General features: G+C 45.5%; 1 protein-coding gene across 2 annotated transcripts in view; it reads left to right on the top strand.

Annotated features, from left to right (window-relative positions):
• The first annotated feature begins 12,824 nt into the window (after positions 1-12,824).
• ABCA4 (ATP binding cassette subfamily A member 4) overlaps positions 12,825-26,154 on the top strand; it is a 147,058-nt gene continuing 133,728 nt past the window's right edge. For both annotated transcript variants that reach the window (XM_060400859.1, XM_060400857.1), the window contains exons 1-4: positions 12,825-12,973; positions 19,591-19,684; positions 21,067-21,208; positions 23,858-23,997. In XM_060400859.1, the coding sequence (XP_060256842.1) occupies positions 12,908-12,973; positions 19,591-19,684; positions 21,067-21,208; positions 23,858-23,997 (442 nt within the window). In that variant the 5' untranslated portion in view covers positions 12,825-12,907. The remainder of the gene's footprint in view (positions 12,974-19,590; positions 19,685-21,066; positions 21,209-23,857; positions 23,998-26,154) is intronic.

Genomic DNA, 26,154 nt, shown 5'->3' with positions numbered 1-26,154 from the left:
AATCTGACAGCAAACCACAAGCTTTCTTTGTCAGGCTGAGCAGGCAAGAATCATGTGAAATATTTTCCCACGCCACTTCCACCACCTCATAGAATGCTGCCTAAGTGTTCAATAGTCTCCGTTTTCCTCCTGTTTTTCTATGCTCAAGGTCAAACGGTTACTGGAAAGCTGACATCGTTGTTGGCTGTTGCGTGGTTTTGCCACTTGGCAGGTAAATTGGAGCAAGCCCTTCCTCTTGGTTCGCCTGTGGTGAGTTGCCCATTGTTGAGTTTTGCAGACCTCTCAGCAGAGTCTGCAGAGACTTAACTTGTTAACCTCCCAACAGCAAATTCCCAAGGAGGGACACCAAGCCTTCCTTGGTGTTATAAGGAAGATATATCTTCCACATGGGCACTCAAATTGCTGCTATTATTTGTCTCACTAAATGGATCACCACAAAGAACTTGTTCTGAATTAGTCTGGGTCCCTGAGTCTCAGTTATTTTTGGCACTGAAATACCTCTTTTCCTCTGTTCTTTAAGCTTACCCCTTGGTTGTGCTGCTTGCCTCTAGCTGGAGTCCTTCGGAATGTCTGGTTCTGGAAGCTGAGCTCATGATGCCCTGAGATTGCAGATTGGCAGGTCTGGCCCTGGGAGTGAGGTTACTCAGGTGTTATCAGACTCTGCCCACAGCCAGCAGCTCAAACCCCTACTGAGGCCCATGTGATAACATCCCAGACTAATGGTCTGCTATGAAACACTCCTCAGCATCCCCTAAAACTCTTGTTATCTGACAAGTATTTTGTACTTAATTCCCAGAAAATGTGAAATCTCTGGGCTCTTGTGGGTTTTCTGAATGTCAAGTCAGCACAACTCTAAACAGCTTTTGAAGTGAGTGCATAGAATGTGCTTGGAATAGCAACCTGCCTCCTCATTTTTGATAGCAGCTTGATTTAGTTTTACTTATTCTGTTAGAGTCCTTTATACTGGGACAAGTGGGCTACCCGCCTCCCCCACCTGCAAGAGTCCTCAAAGACTTTCCAAAGATACCAGACCAAGATAGCTGACATGGATACATTTCCAGAGCTTCAATTTCCATATGATAATTTCCCCAAATCGGTCTGCCTTTGATGGAAATGAAGATGTCCTTCAGGCTGAAGAATAAGAAGAAATTCAGACCGACTCTGCAAACAAGGCTGGGACTGGGCATCCAGGAAGGAGAGGAGGGCGATATGCAAGTCCACACAGCCTTGTGGAGCATGCCTTGAGGTAGAGGTGAGACCTAGGAACTCAGATCTTGCTTTCCCAGGGACAGCTGACCTTTCATAGGGTCTTGCCCTCCCAGAGCAGAAGTAACTGTGACTGGGAAAGAAATCTCCAGAAAACACTTCAGTTGGTGCTGGTTATCAGTTTAAACCATCAAGTTGAATTTATAACAAGACCCTACATTTGACTTGCCAATTCATTAGGTGAATATAGTGACAAGTGTGTTTGGGGGAGGGGGTTTCAATGAATAATTTCACCCCTAAGAGCTCTACACACTGTAGCTCCGTTACTTACCCTTTATAAATGGCTCAACATGCACTTTGCTTAACAAAGCTCAAAGGAGGACAAAAGAAAGATGAGAAATAAACTTGCATGTTTGTCGCTCATTCAGTTCACAAGGTATTTTCACATTATCTCATTTAATCCTCTTATTTTTCCTTTGCCGCGTTTAAGACAGGAACCACTAGGTCCCTGAGCTCCTGGCCTCCACGCTCTTAAGTGAATCTGCCCCTGCTCCTTGTGTATGGCAAAAACCACCACAATATTGTAAAGTAATTAGCCTTCAATTAAAATTAAAAAAAAAAAAAGAATTGGAGAAAAAAAAAAAAAAGATCCTTCCCACAATGATTGTGGGATGCAAGGTGTCCCTCCCTGCCCAAGGCTAATTCTACTTCCTCCCCTTCCTTGGGGCCACATTAATCATCCCCACTAGTTTTAGCATCTTCCTTTCAAAATACTCTTTCCCCCACATAGTAACAGGGTCACATCTCTCCTGTCTTCAGGGAAAGAAAGCCTGTCTGACCTGATGTCCCTCCGTGTGTCACGCCTCAATCCTCTGCTGTCTGGTGTCTACCTCCCGTAAGACTGTCCTCTCAGGGGCCAGTCATCCTACCCAATAGACAGCTTTCAGTCTTCATTCTACTCCACCTCCTTTCTCGAGCCATTTGGCACTTTGAACCAACTCCTCCTCCTGCAAACGTCCTGTTTCCATGGCTTCCAGGGTATCGCTTTTTCCAGACCTTCTCCCATCACCTCTAGCTAATCCTGCTCAAGTGCGTTTGCTGGGTTCTCTTTCTTCACCTGCTTTTTAAGAAACGATTATTATTGAAGTATGATATACACATAGAGAGGTGTACAAGTCCTAAGTTTACAGGCTAATAATTTCCACAAACTGAACACACCAAAATAACTAGCACCCAGATCAAAACACTGTTTCCAGTGCCCCTAGAAATGGTGACAATCACCTTCGCAGCTGCCATGCAGCCAACTTGCCCCTGCAAAGAGTAGCCACCCTCCTGATTTTGAAAATCAGGCATGAGTTTTGCCTGGGCTTGAACTTCATGTAAATGTGAACTATGAATGCTTTGTATCTGGCTTCTTTTGCTTATCATGTGTATATGGGAGAATTAGCTATCATTTTCTGGATGTACTTTGTTCCCACTCCCTGCTGTATGAGCTTTGACTGGAGAACACACCATAATTCATTTATCCGTGCTTCTGTGATGGCTGTTTGGTGAATTTCCAAGGTTTTGTTATTAGAAGGCATGATAACAGCAAAACACTCATGTACCTGCTTTTAAATGGTGAATTCTCTAGATTTCCATCCCAAACCTCTCCTTCTCCCTTGTCCCCCAGAGAAGCTCTGGACTATTTGAGGGGCAGATGAGCAAAGATGGCTTAGACATGAAAGCCAGTGTCCCTCTCACTAAATAAGAAAGAAGCTGCTAGAAGTATTTCACATAATTTTTTTCAATTACAATTTTCAAAAGTTTAAGTTTAGCATCTTCCAGTTAGCCCAACAACAACCTGAATTCCAAAATTCTTATACCAAAGATTAAAATAATGCCAGGTAATGTGCAAGGGCTTCCCTGTTGGCTCAGATGGTAAAGAACCCGCCCGCAATGCAGCAGACCCGGGTTTGATCAAGAAGATCATCTGAAGAAGGGAATGGCTACCCACTCCAGTATTCTTGCCTGGAGAATTCCATGGATAGAGGAGCCTGGCAGGCTCCATGAGGTCGAAAAGAGTCAGACGCGAATGAGTGACTAGGCACATAGGTAATGTGCAAGATTCTCATAGGAGAGATAAATTTAGAAAATTTGTTTTTCAGCATATAGGGCCATTGATTCCATAGTACTACTGAAAGTTTACATTCTCTTATTTTGGTCATTAGCTTCTACTCCACAAAAATTAGCAGGGCTTGGACCTCTTGATGACACAGTGTAAATGTTCTAGCAAGGTACAGTAGACAATGAGCATGGCAGTCTTGCTGCGGTAATCAACCAAGTCAAAGCAACATGTGACAGCTCCAAGTCACAAGGCTCACTGATAAGACCACGTCAAGTAAGAGTCAAGATCGATTCATAGAGGAAACAGCTATAGGTACTTCAGGTAAAACCAAAGTTCTGGGATTATACTTGCAACAAGTCTATAAAGGAATTTTTAATGAATTTTGCTACTGCTTTACTTGATGGTTCAGAAATTATTTTTATTTTGGTATAACCATTCTCAAAAAAATGTCAGTTCAAATCTAGTAGTATAATTAGCAATCCATAGAAAAGATTTTAATTTTATACTATCCTGCTGCTGCTGCTGCTAAGTCGCTTCAGTCGTGTCCGACTCTGTGAGACCCCATAGATGGCAGCCCATCAGGCTTCCCTGTCCCTGGGATTCTCCAGGCAAGAACACTGGAGTGGGTTGCCATTGCCTTTTCCAATGCATGAAAGTGAAAAGTGAAAGTGAAGTTGCTCAGTCGTGTCCGACTCTTGGCGACCCCATGGACTGCAGCCCACCAGCCTCCTCCACCATGGGATTTTCCAGGCAAGAGTACTGGAGTGGAGTGCCAGGAGGTAGAAAAAAAACTCATGATTTTTCTCACTACCCAAAATTTCATGATTTAGTATTTTTATCCTCCAAATATAAGACATGTAAAGATTATTTTCTGAAGAAATTCTTCTACTCTGTGCCAAATGGTTTGGAAATAGTCATCGTTTCCCTCTGATGATAAACTATGTGGTATTGCTTCTACTTTTAAAAACAAAGAAAAAATGTGTTTACAGTTTCCCTTTGAGGCTCTTTAGAAAGAATTCTTGTGACGCTTAGTGAACAGTAAATAAATGTTAAACAAAAAGCTGGCTCAAAATTGAAACAAATATAAATATCACACTTGATTCACTGGCCACCAAAGTATAATATGTAAAGAGTCAGTTGACATAATTTTCAGTTTAGATCATCTATGAAAGTATAGTCCCAGCTAAGAGTTCACAATGGCTAATGTGCTATGAACCTGCCTCACATCTTCCCACTTCTTACGCCTGCACACTGCTTAGCATGTTTTTAAAAATTGTCAACCTTTTCCTAATAGAAGACGAACTGACAGTGTTCAGTATTTTGGAATTCCTTTGCTTTCCTAAAAGATCCTGATGACAGTGTCAGTTCAGTTCAGTTCAGTCACTCAGTCGTGTCTGACTCCTTGCGATGCCATGAAGCACAGCACGGCAGGCCCCCCTGTCCATCACCAACTTCCAGAGTTCACCCAAACTCATGTCCATCGAGTCAGTGATGCCATCCAACCACTTCATCCTCTGTTGTCCCCTTCTCCTCCTGCCCTCAATCTTTCCCAGCATCAGGGTCTTTTCAAATGAGTCAGCTCTTCGCATCAGGTGGCCAAAGTATTGGAGTTTCAGCTTCAACATCAGTCCTTCCAATGAACACCCAGGACTGATCTTCTTTAAGATGGACTGGTTGGATCTCCTTGCAGTCCAAGGGACTCTCAAGAGTCTTCTCCAACACCACAGTTCAAAAGCATCAATTCTTCAGCACTCAGCTTTCTTCACAGTCCAACTCTCACATCCATACATGACCACTGGAAAAACCATAGCCTTGACTAGACGGACCTTTGTTGGCAAAGTAATGTCTCTGCTTTTCAATATGCTGTCTAGGTTGGTCATAACTTTCCTTCCAGGAGTAAGCGTCTTTTAATTTCATGGCTGCAGTCACCATCTGCAGTGATTTTGGAGCCCAGAAAAATAAAGTCAGCCACGGTTTCCCCATCTATTTGCCATGAAGTGATGGGAACGGATGCTATGATCTTAGTTTTCTGAATGTTGAGCTTTAAACCAACTTTTTCACTCTCCTCTTTCACGTTCATCAAGAGGCTCTTTAGTTCTTCTTCACTTTCTGCCATAAGGCTGGTGTCATCTGCATATCTGAGGTTATTGATATTTCTCCCGGCAATCTTGATTCCAGCTTGTGCTTCTTCCAGCCCAGCATTTCTCATGATGTACTCTGCATAGAAGTTAAATAAGCGCGGTGACAATATACAACCTTGACGGACTCCTTTTCCTATTTGGAAGGAGTCTGTTGTTCCATGTCCAGTTCTAACTGTTGCTTCCTGACCTGCATATAGGTTTCTCAAGAGGCAGGTCAGGTGGTCTGTATTCCCATCTCTTTCAGAATTTTCCACAGATTATTGTGATCCACACCGTCAGAGGCTTTGGCATAGTCAATAAAGCAGAAATAGATGTTTTTCTGGAACTCTCTTGCTTTTTCCATGATCCAGTGGATGTTGGCAATTTGATCTCTGGTTCCTCTGCCTTTTCTAAAACCAGCTTGAACATCTAGAAGTTCACAGTTCACATATTGCTGAAGCCTGGCTTGGAGAATTTTGAACATTACTTTACTAGAGTGTGAGATGAGTGCAATTGTGTGGTAGTTTGAGCATTCTTTGGCATTGCCTTTCTTTGGGATTGGAATGAAAACTGACCTTTTCCAATCCTGTGGCCACTGCTGAGTTTTCCAAATGTGCTGGCATAATGAGTGCAGCACTTTCACAGCGTCATCTTTCAGGATTTGAAATAGCTCAACTGGTATTTCATCCCCTCCACTAGCTTTGTTCATAGTGATGCTTCCTAAGGCCCACTTGACTTTACATTCCAGGATGTCTGGCTCTAGATGAGTGATCACACCATCGTGATTATCTGGGTCGTGAAGCTCTCTTTTGTACAGTTCTTTTGTGTATTCTTGCCACCTTTTCTTAATATCTTCTGCTTCTGTTAGGTCCCTACCATTTCTGTCCTTCATTGAGCCCATCTTTGCATGAAATGTTCCCTTGGTATCTCTAATTTTCTTGAAGAGATCTCTAGTCTTTCCCATTCTATTGTTTTCCTCTATTTCTTTGTATTGACCGCTGATGAAGGCTTTCTGTCATATATATATATATATATATATATATATATATATATATATATACACACACACACACATACATAGATATATGTGTGTGTGTGTGTATATATATATATAATTTAGCAGAGAAGGCAATGGCAACCCACTCCAGTACTCTTGCCGGGAAGGTCCCATGGATGGAGGAGCCTGGTGGGCTGCCGTCTATGGGGTCACACAGAGTCAGACATGACTGAAGCGACTTAGCAGCAGTAGCAGCATATATAATTTAGATTTATTTATTTTAATTGGAGGCTAATTACTTTACAATATTGTGTTGGTTTTGCCATACATCAACATGAATCCGCCATGAGTGTACACATGTTCCCCATTCTGATCCCCTCCTCCCACCTCCCTCCCCGTACCATCCCTCTGGTTCATCCCAGTGCTTTCTTATCTCTCCTTGCTATTCTTTGGAGCTCCGATAGTAGTTCTTCTTTAAACTTTGCTGCAATTCTGTTGAGTTTTCTGCTATATTAATATTGTAATTATGTATCTACCTAGGTACTTTATTGAGATACATCTCACAGGCTGCAAATCAATTTTTGCCCTATGTCAGTTGTCCAGGTGATAGCCTCTCCTTGATTATGATAACTCACATTAGTCGGGAGTTTTTTGGTTGCAAGTGATAGACGCCAAACTTGAGCTAAGTTAGGCAAAGTGGATTTAATTGAAAGGACTGGGGTGTCTTACAGCTAAATTGCCTGGAAGAAAAACAGGAGAGCAGCTGTGTCCCGGGGACAGCTGGAAGCAGGGCCGCAGCTGCAGCTGAGACTGCTGCCCTCGGCCTCAGTCTCTCCTGTGCATTCCCGTCATTCCCTCTCCCTGCAGACAGATTTCTCTCCGTAGTGGGGAGCACAGCCTTGAGGCCACTGCCAGTCCCTGGCATGTGTGTGTGCATGCGTGTGCCCACAGAGCCTCTCAGTTGTGTCAGACTTTGCGACCCCATGGACTGTATAGCCTGCCAGGCTCATCTGTCCATGGGATTCTCCAAGCAAGAATACTGGAGTGGGTTGCCATTATCTTCTCCACGGGATCTCCCCAAACCAGGGATTGAACCCATGCCCTATAGCACTTTTGAACAAATTAAAAGGCAGAGATAGCTCCACAGTTGCATAGTTTGGTGAGAAGAGGTATCTTCATGAATTGAAAAATGCACACGTTTTACTTGGATACAACCCTATACCAGGGCCCATGATTTGGTCTGTAAAAGGAAGTGAGATTTCACTCACTCCACTCTTCACCTGCACAAAGTACAAGCTGGACCTAATGACCTAGCATGGCCTCTGATTTCTCTACCAACTTCTGTACTTCCGTAATGATAAACTCAAGCTTCTCTCAGGTCCACAGTAAAACATTCTGTGACTAGGCTCTGACTGACCCAACTAAAGTCAGAAAACCACATGTGACCAATCAGCTCTGACCACGGACCCACAGCATTTCCTAGTCTACTGTAGACCCTTTCCTTGACATTGGGGTCACCCCCGGAAAAGAACAAGTCTGTGAGTCAAGCAGTCAATCTGTTGGCAGCTCCTACCCAGGTTTGGATAATTTTTTTTGGAGAAAATTACATAAACTGAATTGTATTCATTTATTGCACTATTGGGGCTTCACAGGCGGCGCTAGCAGTAAAGAACCCACCTGCCAATGCAGGAGAGTTAAGCGAACACGGGTTCAATCCCTGGGTCAGGAAGATCCCCTGGAGAAGGGCATGGCAACCCACTCCAGCATTCTTGCCTGGAGAATCCCATGAACACAGGAGTCTGGCGGGCTGCAGTCTGCAGAGTCAGGCTGGACTGAGTCGACTGAGCATGGCACCGCACACTACACTATTACCTTATCAAATATTATTGAATAAGTTGAGGAGATGTTATTCATTACGACTGAAGGAGTTGGAGAATTTAACTGCCAATTGTTTAGTTTTAAATCTGGTAGGGATAAACTCAATGTTAGAAAGCAAAATATTTTCCCTTTTGTCTTACACTGTGATGTCTCAAAACTGTCTTTATGCTTATGACATAGATTCATACTGCTTCCCACCCCACCTGTAATCGCTGTTTTCAAAGAAATATGTGTCCAGTGATGGATTAGGGGAACATTCTATTTTCTTCAGCTTGTTTCAAATGAACTATTGTTATCTATTGATATTAGTTCATTATCAAATTTATCTCCACTCTAACACTACAGAGTTTTCTAATTCATTTAGCTTACATATTTTCCTGAGTACTTTCTCCAACAAGAAACTTCTTAAAATTATAAATTACTTTTCTCTGCTACAGAATTTTTGCAGAATAACTGGTACAAGTGATAGAAGGTTTCTTTCTTGATGACACTGCATCTCAACCCTCAGAAATGAGGTCTTTAAGCTTCATCGTTTGTCTTCTGTACTTCTGAAGATAAATATAGGTTGATATAGTCTATCACTTAACTTCACAGTTCCCAAACCACACACAATTCCCAGTCCTCATGTAGGGTCCTAGCATGAAATCATTGCATTCCCTACATTTACGTCAATTCTAGATTTACCCCCAATCAATTAGTGTTATTGGTGATAATTATAAGAATAAAATGTGAAGTTGTTAGCACCATTCGTGATTAAGCATATTCTCAGAAGCATTTGATTTATTTTGACATAATTTTTAAACAACTATAGTTACCTGCAAGGAGTAAGGTGGGGGAATTACACTTAAAAATAGCTATAAAATTTAAAGAGTAAGTGTCCTCAACGTCACCAGTCGTTAGGGAAATACAAATCAAATCACAGGATACCATTTCATACCCGCTAGGATGGCTATTGGGCTTCTCACGTGGTGCTATTGTTAAAGAACCTGTCTGCCAAGGCAGATGTAAGAGACTTGCGTTCAATCCCTGAGTCAGGAAGATCCCCTGGAGGAGGGCATGTCAACTCACTCCAGTATATTTGCCTGGAGAATCCCATGGACAGAGGAGCCTAGTGTGCTACAGTCCATAGGGCTGCACAGAATCAGACACGACTGAGGTGACTTAGCACACAGGCACAGAATCGCTATTATAAAACAAAACGGAAGATAGTAAGTGTTGGTGAGAATATGGAAAAATTGAAACTCTTGTGCACTACAGATGGAATGTAAAATGATGCAGCTCTTATGGAAAAGAGTCATTTTTAAGAAAATTAAATGTAGATTTACCATTTGATCTATTCCGCTCCTGGGTACTTATCCAAAAAAACTGAAGGCAGAGACTTGAGCAGATATTTGTGCACCTATGTTCACTGCAACATTATTCGCAATAGCCAAACTGTGGAAACAGCACAAATTACTGTGGATCAAAGAGCAATGAAATATTATTTTGCCTTGAGAAGAAATTCTAACACAATGCTACAACACAGATGAACCTTAAAGATTACTCTAAGTAAAATACGCCAGACACAAAGGACAAACACTATTTTTTACTTATATGGGTACCTATAGCAGTGAAATTCATAAACACGGAAAATAGAATGGTGCTTGGCAGGGGAGGAGGGAAAAGTGTTACTGTTTAATGAGGATAGAATTTCAGTTTGGTAAGATGAAAAACTTCTGTAAGTGTATAGTGGTAATGGTTGGACAACAATATAAATGTACCTGGCACTACTGACCTATACACTTAAAAATGGTTAAAATGATAAATTTTATGTTACATATATTTTGCCACAATAAAAATAGTGTCAACATCAACAAATATTTGCGTAGACAAGAACATCAGTTACATGGAAATAATGCCACTGCAGTGCCATCAGTTGAGTTTAACAAAGTGCTCAAAGTTTAACATTTTCTATTGTAACTCAATGAAAAACAGAATATTTGTATACTGTGACAAGACACAATTGACATAGCAGGTATCTGATGACTATAACTTCTTCCCTTTGGGAATTTGAAAGGAGGCATATTTCTTCACCAGCTGTAGCTCCCCACAGCAATTCCACACGCTCTCCAAGTTTATCCTCCCTGGAGAATCTACTTAATCACTCCCAGGGCTTAATCTTCTGTTTATATGCTGATGAGTCCCAAATCTATGTCTCCATCTCAGAACAGCCTGCTGAATACCTCCAGTCAGATAGGGAGGTCACAGGGACCTCAAAGTCAATATGTCAAATCTGAGCCCATCTTCTCTCCCACTTCCTCCTACTTCCCTAGGCCCTCCTCTGGCATTCTCCTCCCAGTTACAGGCAACACCAACTTCACTACTCAGCCAGCCAAGCCCTAAACTTTAGTTACTCTGACGGACGTCTCCCTCCTCTTCCTCACCTGCTCCCAATCAGCCACCCAGCCGTCTGTGCCACCTTCCTTTGGTCACTCCAGCCCCTCTACTATCACCTGCTGCCTTTGCTCAGGCCTTCTGTTTCCCCCACCACTCCCTCCCTACTGCCAAAGTGAGTTTACCCCCCTTGGCAGCCACTGGATTGAAATCTGCGATAGCTTCCTGCATGGTTAAACCCGTACTCTGTAGCATGCAGCAATATCTTAATGATTCTGCACAGCGCCTGCTTCTGTTTGGGTGTGCCTTGCACCTGTGGACCACGGAGGGATCACTTCATGGGGGCCCAGGAAATCTCAGTCGAGCCAAAGGTAATCATCAGTTTGTCGGTCTAGTTCCCTTTCTAGTTGCTTCTTTCAGCATTTCTCCATCCATATCCTCTACTTCAGCCTGTAGTACTTCTGGTTTTCCTGGGCAGGATTAAGCTGTTCGTGCCTCTCTGTCTTTGCATGGGGTTTAAATGAGATGTTCAGGAATCCAGCATTGTCACATGTGACCCAAAGCACAGTATTTAATCTTACTAGACTTCTTGTTCCTTGCCTCGTAAACACCTACCATACAAAATTATAGCGAGGATATAAGGAAATGACATATGCAAAAGTGGTCTGTAAACCATAAAAATAAACTGTTATTTTGTAATTCATCAAAGCCTAACTTTAATATCACCGCTTCCAAGAAACTTATTTCATATCCTAAGCAGAAACCAAAGAATTGATGCTTTTGTATTGTGGTGCAGGGGAAGACTTTTGAGAGTCCCTTGGACAGCAAGGAGATCAAACCAGTCAATCCTAAAAGGAAATCAACCCTGAATATTCGTTGGAAGGACTGACTGATGCTGAAACTGAAGCTCCAATACTTTGACCACCTGATGCAAAAAGCTGACTCATTGGAAAAGACCCCAGTGCTAGGAAAGATTGAGGGCAGAAGGAGAAGGGGATAACAGGATGACCGTTGGATGACATCATCAACTCAGTGGACATCAGTCTGAGCAAGCTCTGGGGGACAGTGAAGGACAGTGAAGTCTGGAGTGATGCAGTCCATGGGGTTGCAAACAGTCAGACAGGACTTAGCGACTGAACAACAAACCAGAAACCATTCTCTTCCTCTTGGAAACCCCACCATACACAGCCCGTTTGTGCTCATGGATTCCATCGCACTCTTTAACTTATCCAAGTTCGTGTCTCATGTCTACAACCAGATCATTAATTCCATGAAGTCAGCAGCCATTCCTACTCTATGACTCTCCCTCCACCCTATCAAGGTCTCAGGGGTCTAAAGTCTTTTTTAAAAAGTAACTACTAAGATTTGAAATGGTGGGAATAAAAGTTCCCAGTGGTGAAGTAGCAGAAAGTCTTCTGTTTGAGATGTTTGGGATCATGGATCCACCTGCAAATGACGAGTCCATCCACTGTGAGCTGGAATGATAGTAGCTTATCCACCCACTATTTCTTCTCAAGCCTAGACTGTGTCAGACATGACTGGCCAATCACAGTCTGTTCTGCTGAGCATGGAGGTTTCCAGCAACTTTTCCACCACAGCTCCAGGTAGCCACGACTAGTTGATCAATTTCAGCACAGGAGAAAAAACTCTTTACCATCCACTAAACTCAGAGATGTCTACAAATAGCTGACCTAAAGTCACTACAGAGCAAGGTAAAGGTTTTTAAAAGGGAGAGATGACTTTAGATCTGGCAAGTGATCTGCCTGGGCTTTAAAGTAGTCATTCCTTGGGTACTGCCTCAGGGCAAGCTATTTCAGAGGACACAGCCCACCCTATATTTATGGGGAGAGTCTGTCCCAAACTGGAAGGTCAGAGATTCCCAAAGGCATGTCCCCTTCAGGAACTCTAGGAACCCCTTTGATGGACAGGGAGCCTGAGGGTCTTGGTTTCCCATGAAATGCCCCCACCTCGATTCACTTAGTGCTCACTCACTCATGTCTTCCCAAAAAGAAGCCAACAGAGTGTCAGCCTGCTTTCCTCCGCGAAGGGCTTATGTGTAATTAAAAGGGATTATGCTTTGAAGAAAGTAGCCTTTAATCACCCTGTGAAGGACACAGCAGCCTAAGCTGGAGGTGCTCTGGGCACCATTTATGTCCATTGCTGCTTGTGAGCCCCTGTCACAGACGCAGGGCTGGGAGTGATCTCCGATCTTCCGTGACCACCAGCATGGGCTTTGCCAGACAGATCAAGCTTCTGCTCTGGAAGAACTGGACCCTGCGGAAAAGGCAAAAGGTAAGAGAGAAGACTCTGTGGTCTTGGACTGAGGAGGTGTGGAGCAAATAGACAATGGAGAGAATGGGTGGGGTGGGAGCAGGGAGGGTGAGAAGCCAGTGGGTTGGTTGCTATTTGTCACTGAAGCAGCAAGTAATGTCTGGCTCCTCAGTGTGCCTCTCTGACGAGTGTCCTTCCCAGGAAGATGTGCTTCTCTGTCCTGAGGTAGCTGCCTTCCATCCACAGCCCAGCATGGCCGTACTATGAAGTCTGCTTTTGCCTGCCCTGCACATGAATCCATTGCCTGCCCATCCCTCCCCTGCCCCTGGTTTTTAAGCCTGCCTCTCTGTCTGCATTCCCTTGTGCATTCATACTGTGTGGCAGAAAGAGTCCAAAGTCCTGAAAATCAGGCTCAAAGGAAAACTATGGTTTCCAAGAGCTTTCCAAACCAATGATACTATATTTCATTGGTTCTAAATGGCACAGTTTTTTCACATTTCTGAAATTGAACTACAGCTCACAATCAAGTGATACGTTCTTTTCTTAGTGTGCAAAAATAACCCATCAAAAAAAGTAACAACGCATCTTACCATTGATAGTGTCTTAGATTCGATGAGATATAATATCTTAGCACCACAGATGTTTACTGAGCCTTGCAGTGAGCACACAAGGGATTGGGCTGGACCAGGGACTTAAAAAGCACAGATCCTACCCTGGACTCATTTCTAGTCTGGCTGAGAGAAACTGAAGTATGTTTTGAGACCAAGAGCAAGAAAAAGGAACACAGGCCAAATATCCCGTGAGAAGAACAGCCAACAGCCACAAGAAATCAGAGGACCCCAAGGGTGTACATGTAAATCCAACTGGCCTCTGTAATTTTTTTCTGGGAAAGGATGCAGAGCGAATATGTAACTATCGATAATGCACATCGCTGCGGCCTCAGCATTGCTGCAGTATGGAAATGCTGGATGACTGAAGGAGCCAAGAGAAGAAGCAGTGGGGGTGGATTGAGTGGATAGGACTGAGATAGAGCCAGGCGAGGTAGGAGGAGACAGGGAGAAGATGGGCTGTGGGGAGGAAGATAACGGATCTGTTCCAAGCCTCGATTCAGAATGGGTTTTTGTGGCAGGACAGGGTTTTCATGGGTACTGGAAAGGAGGTTGGAGAAGGAAGGGGGCCAACAGGTGGAACATCTGAGGACCCCTGATGAGTATCTCAGTCACAGTCCAGTCAGAGGGACTCTAATGGAGGGAGGCGTTAGCTGGCAACCAAGCTGGTACCTGAGGATGTGAAAGAGCTCCAGGTGACATGGAGGTAGCAGCTGCAGGATACAGTTACCAGCCCTACAGCTGAGAGAACCAGGGAGAAAGTGGGATTGCTAAGTCTCAGAAACACAGAGGTGATGTCAGCAGAGCCGAAATGCAGACCTGTGAGGAAGGGACACAACAAGGCCACTGCTGAGGTCTCTGAGCCCAGTCTCAGGCTCAGACCGAAGAGGAGGAAGCCCTGGCTGGCAAGAGGGTTTGGAGCTGAGAGACGATAGCTTAATAACTGGCACAAAAGGGAGCAGCAAGGGCCACAGTCAACCAGTGCACAGATGATTCTTCCCATTTGTGTGTCTTGGACAGGATTTAGGGAGACTGCAGGGGAAGCCAAGTTAGGACCCCTTCCTACTGGGAGACACCACTGTCCTCAGGCTGCTTTCCTTTGTCAAAGCTGGTGTGATTTTCAAACTAGCACTGAAGTTATATGTTACCCCAAGAACCCTATACTAAAAGTAATCAGAGACTTAATCTCTATTTCCAGGAGCTTCCTTTGTAGAATGCAAATAGGCAGAACTGAAGCAGACTCCTTATTAAATTCATTCATTTATTCATTTGCTCCTTCAGTTAACAAATACTTAATAATCGACTCATTGGAAAAGACCCTGATGCTGGGAAAGATTGAGGGCAGGCGGAGAAGTGGCCAACAGAGGATGAGATGGCTGGATGGCATCACCGATTCAATGGACCTGAATTTGAGCAAATTCAGGGAGATAGTGAAGGACTGGGAAGTCTGGCATGCTGCAGTCCACAGGTTTGCAAAGAGTCAGACATGACTTAGTGACTAAACAACAGTAATAGCCAGGCACTTGGCCAGGTGCTGGGTACACAGTAACAAGACAATCACGGTCTCTGCCTACATGATGTTTAGTCTAGATTTTCACTCAATTTTACTCTCAATGTGCTCTTCATGGTCCTCAAAAAATGCACCCAGGGACAATAGCTGCTGGCCTGCAATGATTCCATTCCTGTGGCAAGTGTGTTGCTGTTACAGAGAATAACCCTATTTTCAAAAACCCTATCTTCCAAACCCTATTGGCCCAGAGGCCCTCACGGTCTCTGCTTGCTTTCCCTGGTGCTGGTGGGTGGTCTCTGTTCAGAGATTCTGTCTTCTCCCCAGTGTGCTTCCTGGAGGTAGCATTGCCAGCCCCTCTGTGATGAGACAGGGCCTTTCAGGCTGAGGACCTTGGCTGGGGGCATCTCCCAGGATGCACGTAGTCAGGCCTGACAATCAGGACAATTGGTGCCATTGGGATGGCGGAGATTGAAGTCTTTGTCTGGTGTGCCTCCAGCTAGCTTCTCCACTGCTACATTCCAGGAATTTCCAGGATGTCTGAGTATGATGGAGATATCCCCACAGCCCCCAATAGCTCTGATAGGGATCTGTGGCCCCTTCTGTAAACTTTTCGGAAGCTTCTGCCTTCACAAAATGATGACTATAAGAAAGAAAAGAAAAAGAAAAAACTCACCCAGCCCATAACCCAGCTTCTAGGTTTTAATTCCTCAGACTTGCATGGTTTGGGATGTTTACTGTTGTGGGCAGAGCAAGAGCAAAACCAGATACGAGATTTCCCTCTGCTTCTTCTCTTTATCCCTTAAGGTCATAAAAGGAAAGTCTTCAGATCTTTGCTTCCCCCGCCCCTATCCCTTTGTTTTTCCTTCCTCTGTTGACATTTATCAAGTATTACTGAATGTCTGGCATTACACTAAGTATCACTTCATTTAACCCTCATCTCAATTCTGTGAGAGAGCCACCACTATTATCCACCATGGGCATCAATGATGTCATTGAGTCTTTGGTGACTGGTGGGCCTGGACCTAGGGCTCCAGGATAGGCAGGCATGCCAGTGACCCCACACTGCCCCCAGGTAGCACGCCCTGTGTAGTAAGCTGGTCAGGAAGACAACAAAGATAGGGTGACCATCTAGTTTATCATCCAATCTAGGGCAGCTTTAAAAGTGAAGTAAGTAAGTAAGTTAAGTCGCTCAGTCATGTCCGACTTGTTGCGACCCCATAGATGGTAGCCTACCAGGCTCCTCTGTCTATGGGATTTCACTAATTATGAGTATACCAGAATAATACGTGTAAAGTGATAACAGACCTGGGAAAGTGGGTTTTATGGTCACTATCTGTGACCTAGGGGCTTCCCTGGTGGCTGAGATGGTAAGAATCTGCTTGCAATGCAGGAGATCTAAGATCAATCCCTGGATTGGGAAGGTCACCTGGAAAAGGGAATGGCAATCCACTCCAGTATTCTTGCCTGGAGAATTCCATGGACAGAGGAGCCTGGCAGCTACAGTCCATGGAGTTGCAAAGAGCTGGACGTGACTGAGTGACTAACACTTCCACTTTCTGTGGCCTGTTTATCCATGTGTTAGATAGCCCCTAACCTTCTGGAACTCAGAGCCGGGGTGGAAGCGGGAGTCTGCGCACAATGACTGAGCAGCAGACCGTGTGCACTAGTGGAGAGGAAGGGGCAGGAGATGAAGCTGGGCTCTGGGAGCTCAGAAGAGAGAAGGGGGTTGGCAGGGATAAGAACAGACTCCTCAGGGAGTTCATTCCCCAGAGTATGCATTTCTAGTGATAAGAGCTCTCCCACTGTTCCCTAGCAAATACACTCTTGCTCATATTTTCAATGGGGCAGGCACTGTGTTGAGTGAGTTTATAAAGACATATTAGGTATGTCTCTTGCCCCTTAGAGCCCATAGTCTAGGGCCCCTTGGTGTCATCTCTCTGGTCCCAGCTTCCATATCAGGGCAGGATATTTGGGGAAGCTTGAGGATTCATGGAGCTTCCCAGGTGGCTTGGTGGTAAAGAACTCACTTGCCAATGCAGGAAACACAGGTTTGATCCCCAGGTGTGCAAGATCCCCTGAGGAGGAAAATGGCATCCCACTCCAGCATTCTTTCCTGGGAAATTCCATGGACAGAAGAGCCTGATGGGCTACAGTCCATGGGGTCACAGAGATTCAGACATGACTTAGTGACTGAGCAGGCACACAAGGATTCGTGAGAGTAGGGGGCTATCATTTCCAGGGCCCCAGACCTGGGCATCTGGTATATCCATGACCTTTGACCTAGGGTCCAGAATTAGGTGAGGAGAACCTGGCAGGTGAGGGAAGGCTGGGCAGCTAGTTGCAAACCTCCTCAGGTCCTGGGGCATAGTCATTCCGGATGAGAATCCTGTCTGGGCTCTCAGCGCAGAAGGGGAAATCATGCAGCTGTTTGGATCCCTGGCCACCCGCTTTCAAATTGAAAACAGAGTAGGAGGGAAGAAAACCTAGCTGACCAAGGTTTCAAACAACAAGCATGACTCTGCCCTTCCCTGTGACCCCCTCCTCCCCTAAGTAGATTGAGTGGTAAAGGGGGAGGAGGGGAAAAAAAAGATAGAGAACAAGGAAATACCAGTTTGAGAAAAAAAATTTCCACCAGCCCCTTCTGAGCTTCGGTTGGGCTTAATTAGTTACAGACATGTTTAAAGAGGAGGGGTGTGGGGAGCGAGAGCTACTCTGAAAACATGTGTTTAATTATACTGTGGAATTTCTCCCTAGGGTATGCCTGTGCACAGTTGAGCATCAAGGACAAAGATGCCGCTCTGGGATGGGGGCTGCGCATACAGTTCTGGGGGAGGGGACGAGGTTGTCGTGGGGACTTGTCAGGCTAGAAAGGCTAGAAAAGAATTGCCGGTGGTCTTTGTGCAGGAAGTGAAGTGTGAAATGCAGCCCTGCCGAAACAAATGCTCGCAGAGCTGGAACAGCAACACTGACTTCTCCAAAACTGCTTTTCAAAGATTACCAACTACTACCCGGGCCAGCGGTTCTCAGTCCCAGCCACACGCTGGAACTGCCTGAGAAGTGTTAACAAACAAACAAACAAAACCAAGCTGATGTCCCAGGGCCAGACACCCTGGTGTGATGGATGTGGGGCATGGCCCAAGCTCCCTACAGATTCCTGCATTCAGCCATGTGAGAACCGCAGACCTAGGTTGATGAAGGTGCTCATTTGAGAGGCGGGGACTTTAGGTGGAAAATAGAGGCCCTAACTCAGAGGTGTGGTAAAGAGGAAAACCTGCAGAGCTGTACTGGTCCTTGCCCTCAGCAAAGGGTGAAGGAGGAAAGTAAAGTTCTGAACTGACCTCCCCCGATAGGTGGACTTGCAAAGACCAGATATTTCAAAACTACAAGTGTGAGTGAGTAAGTGGGTAAGAGAATGCGTGACTTACATGACAAAGAGGGATGAGATGCACTAGCCTGGGTTTGGGAATTTTATCCATGGGACAGGTAGGCCAGGCTGGCTGACCCTCCCCTGGTCCAAGATCCTCCATGGAGTAGGGGACAGTGTGTGGTTAGTTTTCTCAGAAAGCCCCATGCTTCCAAACTGAAAACTGAGCAGTTTTGACTCCAGAAAGGGAGAAAAAGGAGGAAACGTGAATGTGAGTGGAGGGCAGACCTAGGACCTTGCAGATAATTTAAATTATAATTAAATTATAATTTAAATTATCTCATGGCAGTGTGCCCTTCTTTGTTTATTTAAGCAACAAGAAATTGTTGATAAAAAATGTTGGTAAATTTAGATTTCTGGGTTTGGCTTCACTGTGAGTCACAGTATTTCATGGGAGGATTTGCATCTCCAGTCATTCATTCAATGACCAGACATGCAAAGTCCAGTGGCGCTATAAGCAAACAGGGCAGTGAGGAGGGGCAGAGCTCTGGGCCTGGAGACAGGAGGCTGGATTTTGGCTCCAGAGCTGTCACTGCCCATGAGATACGGCACCAGTCACCTGCCCTTCCTGGGCCCCTGTTTCCTCATCTGCAGAAGGAAAAGTTATCAGGAGACCTTTACTACCTGCAGCATCAGCATTATCTGGGAGCTTGTTAGACGTGTGAGATCTGATAGGGCCCTACAGAATCAGAATTTACATTCACGTGCACAGCAACATCCAAAAAGCACTGAAGCACTTATCCTGATGATTTCTGATGAACATACTGTGCTAACAAAGTTTTCAGTTGGGTTGGCCAAAATAATCAATTGGATTTGTCCATATTATCTTCTGGGAAAACCCGAATGAACTTTTTAGCCAACCCAATAAAATAGAGGCAGACTGGAACCCAGATGGACACCAAGTCTTGGGAGTCCAATATATCAGAGTAGAGTCAGTATGGAAGGTAAGGTTTAATTAAGGAAGTCCTTTAAATATATCACAACCAGAGTCCTGTTGCAGAGACAGACACGGAAATGAAGTGGGTCTGCTCGGGGTATGATTCCTGTAATCACTTAGTATCACTGGTCTTTCTCACTTTGTGTTTTGTTTTTCCAGATTCGCTTTGTGGTGGAACTCGTGTGGCCTTTATCTTTATTTCTGGTCTTGATCTGGTTAAGGAATGTCAACCCCCTCTACAGCAAACATGAATGTGAGCATAACAGAGGTGGGGTAGGGGGAGCCTTGGCGTGCCTGAAGGTCCCTATCACTTTGTTTAGAAAGGGTTTGGGGACTGGGGGGGTGGTGCCAGGATCTGATCTGCTTATCATCATTTCATGCCTAGAATGCAGAAAACAGACGTTATGCAAACTAGCTTTTAAATCCTGCACATTCTACGCAAATACTTACATGTGGTTACTAAAGAAATGTGTAATGATTTTTTGTTTGGTTGTTTTTTTCTACGCCTAAACACTTTGTACTTTTAAAGGGAGCAGATTATAGATGAGTTATTTGAAATATTGGGTTGGCCAAAAAGTTTGTTCAGTTAAGATGTAGATAAACCCAAACAAATTTTTTGGCCAGCCCTATATTTTGAAGATAGTTTAGGAATATGTTAGGCATGGTGCTAAAGAAAAAATAAGAAGGGACCAGTCCAGGTTTGATGCATGAGACAGGTGCTCAGGGCTGGTGCACTGGGATGACCCAGAGGGATGGGATGGGGAGGAGGTGGGTGGGGGGTTCAGGATGGGGAACACATGTACACCCATGGCTGATCCATGTCAATGAATGGCAAAACCACTACAATATTGTAAAGCAATTAGCCTCCAATTAAAATAAATAAATAAGAAAGAAGGGACAGAAATTAGTGTATTAATAATGTAGTATTTCTTGGACCCCAGAGGTGTCCTGGGACCGAGGATGAGCCTATGTATGCCTCTCTTATACTATGCCCCTCAGAGAACGCTTTCGCCTGATTTCTGGCTAGGATGACTTCTTCTGGCTCTTGGCAGCCGGTGTGGGATCCTCAGGAGTCATACCAGCTGCTCAGTCCCCTGTTCTGGTTTCCCATCCTCTTATTAGTGAGTTCCAGGCCCCATATTCTGAATCAGCCTTCTGTCCATCAGACCCTTGCTTGTGTACCTCACCCCTCAAGGAGCCTATAACCTGTGCTCCCTCTTTAATGCTTGGGGGTAGATGCTCAATACACAGTTGTGGAAGGAATAGGCAAACCTCTTCTCCTCCTTAAACATCAGCAACGCATGGAGGCTTCTCGCTCTAACATCGCTCCACCCCTTTCATCTCCCCATAGTACAGTGTGCTTCTCCTCTGTTCCCCCTTCACACTTCCATCCATGCCTCTATTAGGATATGTTTCCATCTCACCACTACACTGGAAGCTTGAGAGAAGAGACCCTGTCTCCATCACCCAGCACGGGGCCAGGCATACATTAGATGCTTCTGCTTCTTAAGTGTTGGTAAATGAAGGAAAGCACCAGAAGGACCAGGGTCCATCCTACAGAGGCTCTAGCTCCTAGGACCTGCATCCTTCTTGGTGTCAATGTCTAACCCCTTGCCTTCATTTCCTGTCTTAAAGGCCATTTTCCCAACAAGGCGATGCCCTCAGCAGGAATGTTGCCATGGCTCCAGGGAATTTTCTGCAATGTGAACAATCCTTGTTTTCAAAGTCCTACTGCAGGAGAATCTCCTGGAATTGTGTCAAACTATAACAACTCCATGTAAGTGCTGGGATTCCCACCATACACCCTTTATTCTCCTCTTGCCTTGGAGTTCGTGTACCTGCACACAGAGCATGTGCTGCTGAATAAGTGGTCTGGTGGCTTGCAGAAACCTTAAACTCTAAGGAGCAGAGCATGTTTCCACTCTGGAACATTCTGTATCAGCTGTCAGGGCACTTGAGGAAAAGGCTACAAACATAGGCCAGATGACAGAATTTCTTGGTCCTTATATCCCAAAGACATGACTAGGAGTCTGATGTCAGCACCCTGCTAAAATGTGTCTGCTGCCTCCAGCTCATCCATCTGCTCAAGCAGAGTCACTGGATGAGAAACATTCCATTCCCCTTCTGATTCCTTATGTCACTCTCCACCCTGGATCAACTCTGAATGATCTCTGTTCTTTTAAAAGTCTTATTGGACATCTAAAAGCTAAGAAAATTGTCAGGGGACCTTTTGAGGGTGAATGAAACCAAGTTTACAAGGTGAAATTTGCTTCTTGGAAGAAAAAGAGACAATTTCCAAATCCTCTGTCATCAATGCCATTAGTTCTCTTGGTTGGCCAGATCCTAGGATGTTGCTTGAGAGCAGTAGTTCTTAACTTGTAGGGGTGAAGACCATTCCCAGAAGCTGATGAAAACTGGTGGGCCCCTTCCCGAGGAACATGAGGACGCACACACCCACAGAACATTACACTGTGCATATGATTTCAGGGCATTTGTGCACTCCAGGTTAATAACCTCTGGTCTGGGACTGAATTTCAAGTCAAATTCCATAAGAGAGTCTATATTTGGAATTTCCTTGAAGTAGATAGGGGGACTTGATGTAGCATGTTCTACAGACAGAGGCTCAGGAATGAGGACACGGTTGTCCTTCAGCCACTGGGCTGACCTCCAGCTGCAGTTTGTGACGCTTACCCCCAAAGGTCAACAAGGGTTTGTTGGAGTGCAGGCTTCACCTACTTGTATAAACATCAAGTCAGATGGAAACTGAGATATTGTGTTGCTCCAGTTCTTTCCTTAGAGGAGATTTGGATATAATTCCGCCAGGGCAAAACTGCATTTTGACAAAAAGAAAAAGAACATTTGGTAATTCCACTTAATACTCAGAGCTAACCTTCCCCACTGGGAACAAACTGTGACTGCTTTTGTCGTACAAAGGCAAGAGTAGTTGTGACAGAGACTGCCTGGTGCACAAGCCTATAACATGTTTGCTAAGCCCTGGTTTATTGGAAGATAGAAGAGGGAATACAGAACACCCATCTTCCTGGAAGACAGCATTTTAGCTGGGCTCCCCTGGCTGCAAACACCACGTGGAAGCTTTAATTTACAATCTGAACTTTCAGCTTGAGCCTCCTGGAGGTGCCTAAGAAGAAACGCTTGCCTATCCAGAGAGACCCCATGGGTCACGTGATGGGATCAGGGGCGCTTTGGAGGTGCTTCAGTGGCAGCTCCATGGAACTTTGGTGGGACTGACACTGAGGGTCCACAGATTGAGAGGTGGAACTGGGGAGGGGAAGCAGCTTTGGACTCTAGCTGTGTTCAGCATCTGGGCCAGGAAATCTGAGTTTCATGTTTCATGCACATAGTATGCGTGAAATGTTGGCTTACTCAAAATTCATTTGCTTGCAAGGCACAGAAACACATTTAAACAAGTTTAAACCTCAGAGGGAAAGATATGATTTGGACACTAGTAGCAGTAAATAGTAGTAAATGTCGCTCAGTCGTGTCCGACTCTTTGCGACCCCATGGACTATAGACTACCAGGTTCCTCTGTCCATGGGATTTTCCAGGCAAGAATACTGGAGTTGGTTGCCATTTCCTTCTCCAGGAGATCTTCCCAACCCAGGGATCGAACCCAGGTCTCCCGCTTTGTAGGCAGACACTTTACCATTTGGACACTAGACCTTCTTACAAAGCCAAGAGCAGCAAGCAGTTCTCTGGGAGGGGAACAAGAACAGAAGAACCACCAGGAGCTGCTCCCTCCTGTCTGGACCTACAAGGTCCAGCCTCTCCACCACCGTCTGGGCTTCTACTCCATCTGCCTCTCTCCACTGACCACTCTGCCCTGCTTCTCAGTGCCTCAGCTGGTACTAGTGGCCCAGTTCACAACACCTGAGCTTGGGCAATCAGAAGAGCATCTCTGAGTACCATTCAAATTCCTGGGAGCACATCTGTTTCCCCAGCTTTATTTTCTTTGTCCAATCAGTCTTGGCAGAGGTGTGTGTGTTCATGCATGCAAGGAGGGCTTTGTAGATTAAGTATGGCTGTTAGAACCTGAGCATATGAATGGCTGGAAGGGCAGGTCTCAGAGAAGTGGGTACTGGCTGAAAAGAGCCCCTACTAATACCTCCTATTATCATCCTATTTAAGACTTCTTGGAGGAGGAAACACAGAGTGAAAAGAGTTAAGAAGTGACCCAGCCCTGCCAAAGTTGGAAGACTTTTGACAGCAAATTGCTCAGAGCCCCTGTTATCTTATATGTATAAGGAAGTAAAAATATCTCCTTTTGTCTTGGCAATATTGAGAGGATATATAATGTAGGTATATACAAGCGGGGTCAAGCAGGTGGTATCTTAAAAAATTACACAACGTGTTATAATGATGATGAAAATGACAGCTATGTCTTTAATGATGAGGCTCATTCTTACAGCTTGGCAAGGGTGTATAGAGATTTTCAAGAACTCCTCATGGATGCACCAGAGAGCCAGCACCTTGGTCAGGTTTGGAAAGAACTCTGCACCTTGTCCCAGCTCATGAACACCCTCCGAATGCACCCCGAGAGGATTGCAGGTGAGGTGGACTTCAGTGTTCTTAAGTACCACTTGCTTCTCATTTGTCTCCTCCACCAGACAAACTGAAGATACAGAGAGGAGTTAGAAGATTTGGTTGGAAAAGATACCAGAGGGTGTAGGAAGGGATCTAGAGACAGGAGGAGGCTTACCTTGGTGAGAACTCCTCTTTCTACCAGGCCTGAAGGTGGGAAGTTAGGAAGGAGGGCAAGAAAGGTCTCATCCCAGGTAAGTCGTGAGATAGGAGAATGTGGAAAGAGATGTGCTCTGGAAAGTCTGAGGCCAGGTGAAGGGGAAAGAGTTCATGGAGCCTGAAAAAGATGTGGACCACATTCACAGAGTCCTAGAGCGTGAGCTACCCAGGACTGTGTGGAAGCAATGCCAAGTAGCAGTAAAGAGCCAGGAAGATCGGTGCACAGGTTTGATGTTGTTATTTCTGTTGTTCAGTCGCTAAGTCATGTCTGACTCTTTGTGACCCCATAGACTGTAGCCCACCAGGCTCCTCTGCCCATGGGATTTCCTAGGCAAGAACACTGGAGTAGGTTGCCATTTCCTTCTCCAGGGGATATTCCCTACCCAGGGATCAAACCCACATTTCCTGCGTTAGCAGGTGGATTCTTTACCACAGAGCCACCGGAAGCCCAGAGCATGTGTTTATCACGACACAAATATGTATAGTCCTTCTCTTTATTCTAGTAATATTCAGCGTCCCAGGCCCTGAGGCAGAGCAGGTGCAAAGTTGGGGGAAGCAGGATTGGGGGCTGGTAGGGCTGGTAGGGAGGTGCCAGGGAAGGTCCAGGAGGCCAGGGGGTTGAGGGCAGTGATTGGACTACACAGATAGGGTCTAGGCTGCATATGGATGAAAGAGAAGCCAGGACTGGAAATGCCCGAGGGAAATGGAGAGGCAAAAGAATGGAGGCCTCAGAGTGTTCCATGACGCTGGTCACAGACTGAGGAAACAGCAGGATAGAAACAGTGACAGCTGTGGTCAGAATGTGAAATATGTGGATTCAGGATTTCAAAGGCATGCAGGACAGATGAGAACAAGCCCCCAGGTGCGCCAGTGGAGGTTGAAGTGGAGCAGAGGCAAAGGTTAGGTGACGGGAAGGCAAAGGAAAGCAGGCTGGATGGACACAAAGGTTGCGGGGGTGGGAGAGCCCCCTGGAATCCAGAAGCTTGAGGACGGAGGGGGAAGGAGCTCCCTCTCCCATGTCCCCCTCTCCAGGGGAAGAACTAGAAACAAGCAAAAGCCAAACCCAGAAACCCTCTGACATCTCTTTTTAGAGCACAAGTGGATGCCGTGCGGTTTTCGCGTCCGCCATAGGCTCCTCTGTAGGTGGTTGGAGTTACTGGCTATGGAAACAGCCTGGGCACCAGGTGGACCCCACCCCCTTTTCAGGGGTAAATGAACAGCTGGAAGGCAGCAGGCTGGCCAGGACCCCAGGGGTCAGTGCGGTTGTGAGGGTGGAGAAAATGCTGCCAGGGTGGGGAAGTTCGTTCACGGATGGGCTCAGAGGCTGTAAAGGAAGTGGTTTGTGGCTGCTGGGAAATGTCAGCTCTTTGAATGGAGATGAACTGACTATGAGGATGACCTTGCAGAATGACAAGGGTGAGGAAGGTGATGCCCAAGAAGACAGGAGGGGCTGGATAGGATAGCTTCTGCCTAGGGAGCGTGGTACGAAACAGTCGCCCAGGGCTCCTCACTCATGCAAGCCAGGCAGTGTGCTGGTCCCTGGTGACAGACCAGTGCCCTCCCCCGAGGGATCCCTGGGCAGAAGTGGAAGGCCCGTGACCACACCCTGTGGGGCTGCTGGAGGGAAGCAAGGGGCCAAAGAGCATAGGTGAGTCGGTCCAAAGAGAACCCAGTCCTCCTCCCACTGGGCCACCTTCTCCCTTCTCTCCCGATTGGAGCAATAAAGCACAGGAGTCTGATCAGAGGACGGTTAAGTTTCCTTCATTACATTCTGCTGCTTCCGAAATCAGTAATGCATACACGTTATATCGTAAAACTAGATTACAAACACAGCCTTCTTTGCTGCCTAGGAGTTTACTAAGAGTAAGGGTTGAAAGAACCGCAGGGCCTTGCAGGGTCTGGGCACAGTTGGCATTTTAATATGAGGGAAGTAAGGGGGAGAAGCACCAACAAGGCAGCAGCTTT

The sequence above is a fragment of the Ovis aries genome, chromosome 1, assembly GCF_016772045.2.
Source record: "Ovis aries strain OAR_USU_Benz2616 breed Rambouillet chromosome 1, ARS-UI_Ramb_v3.0, whole genome shotgun sequence".
Taxonomy (NCBI): Eukaryota; Metazoa; Chordata; class Mammalia; order Artiodactyla; family Bovidae; genus Ovis; species Ovis aries.
The sequence above is the reverse complement of the archived record's forward strand: the minus strand, read 5'-3'. Positions and strand labels throughout refer to the sequence as shown.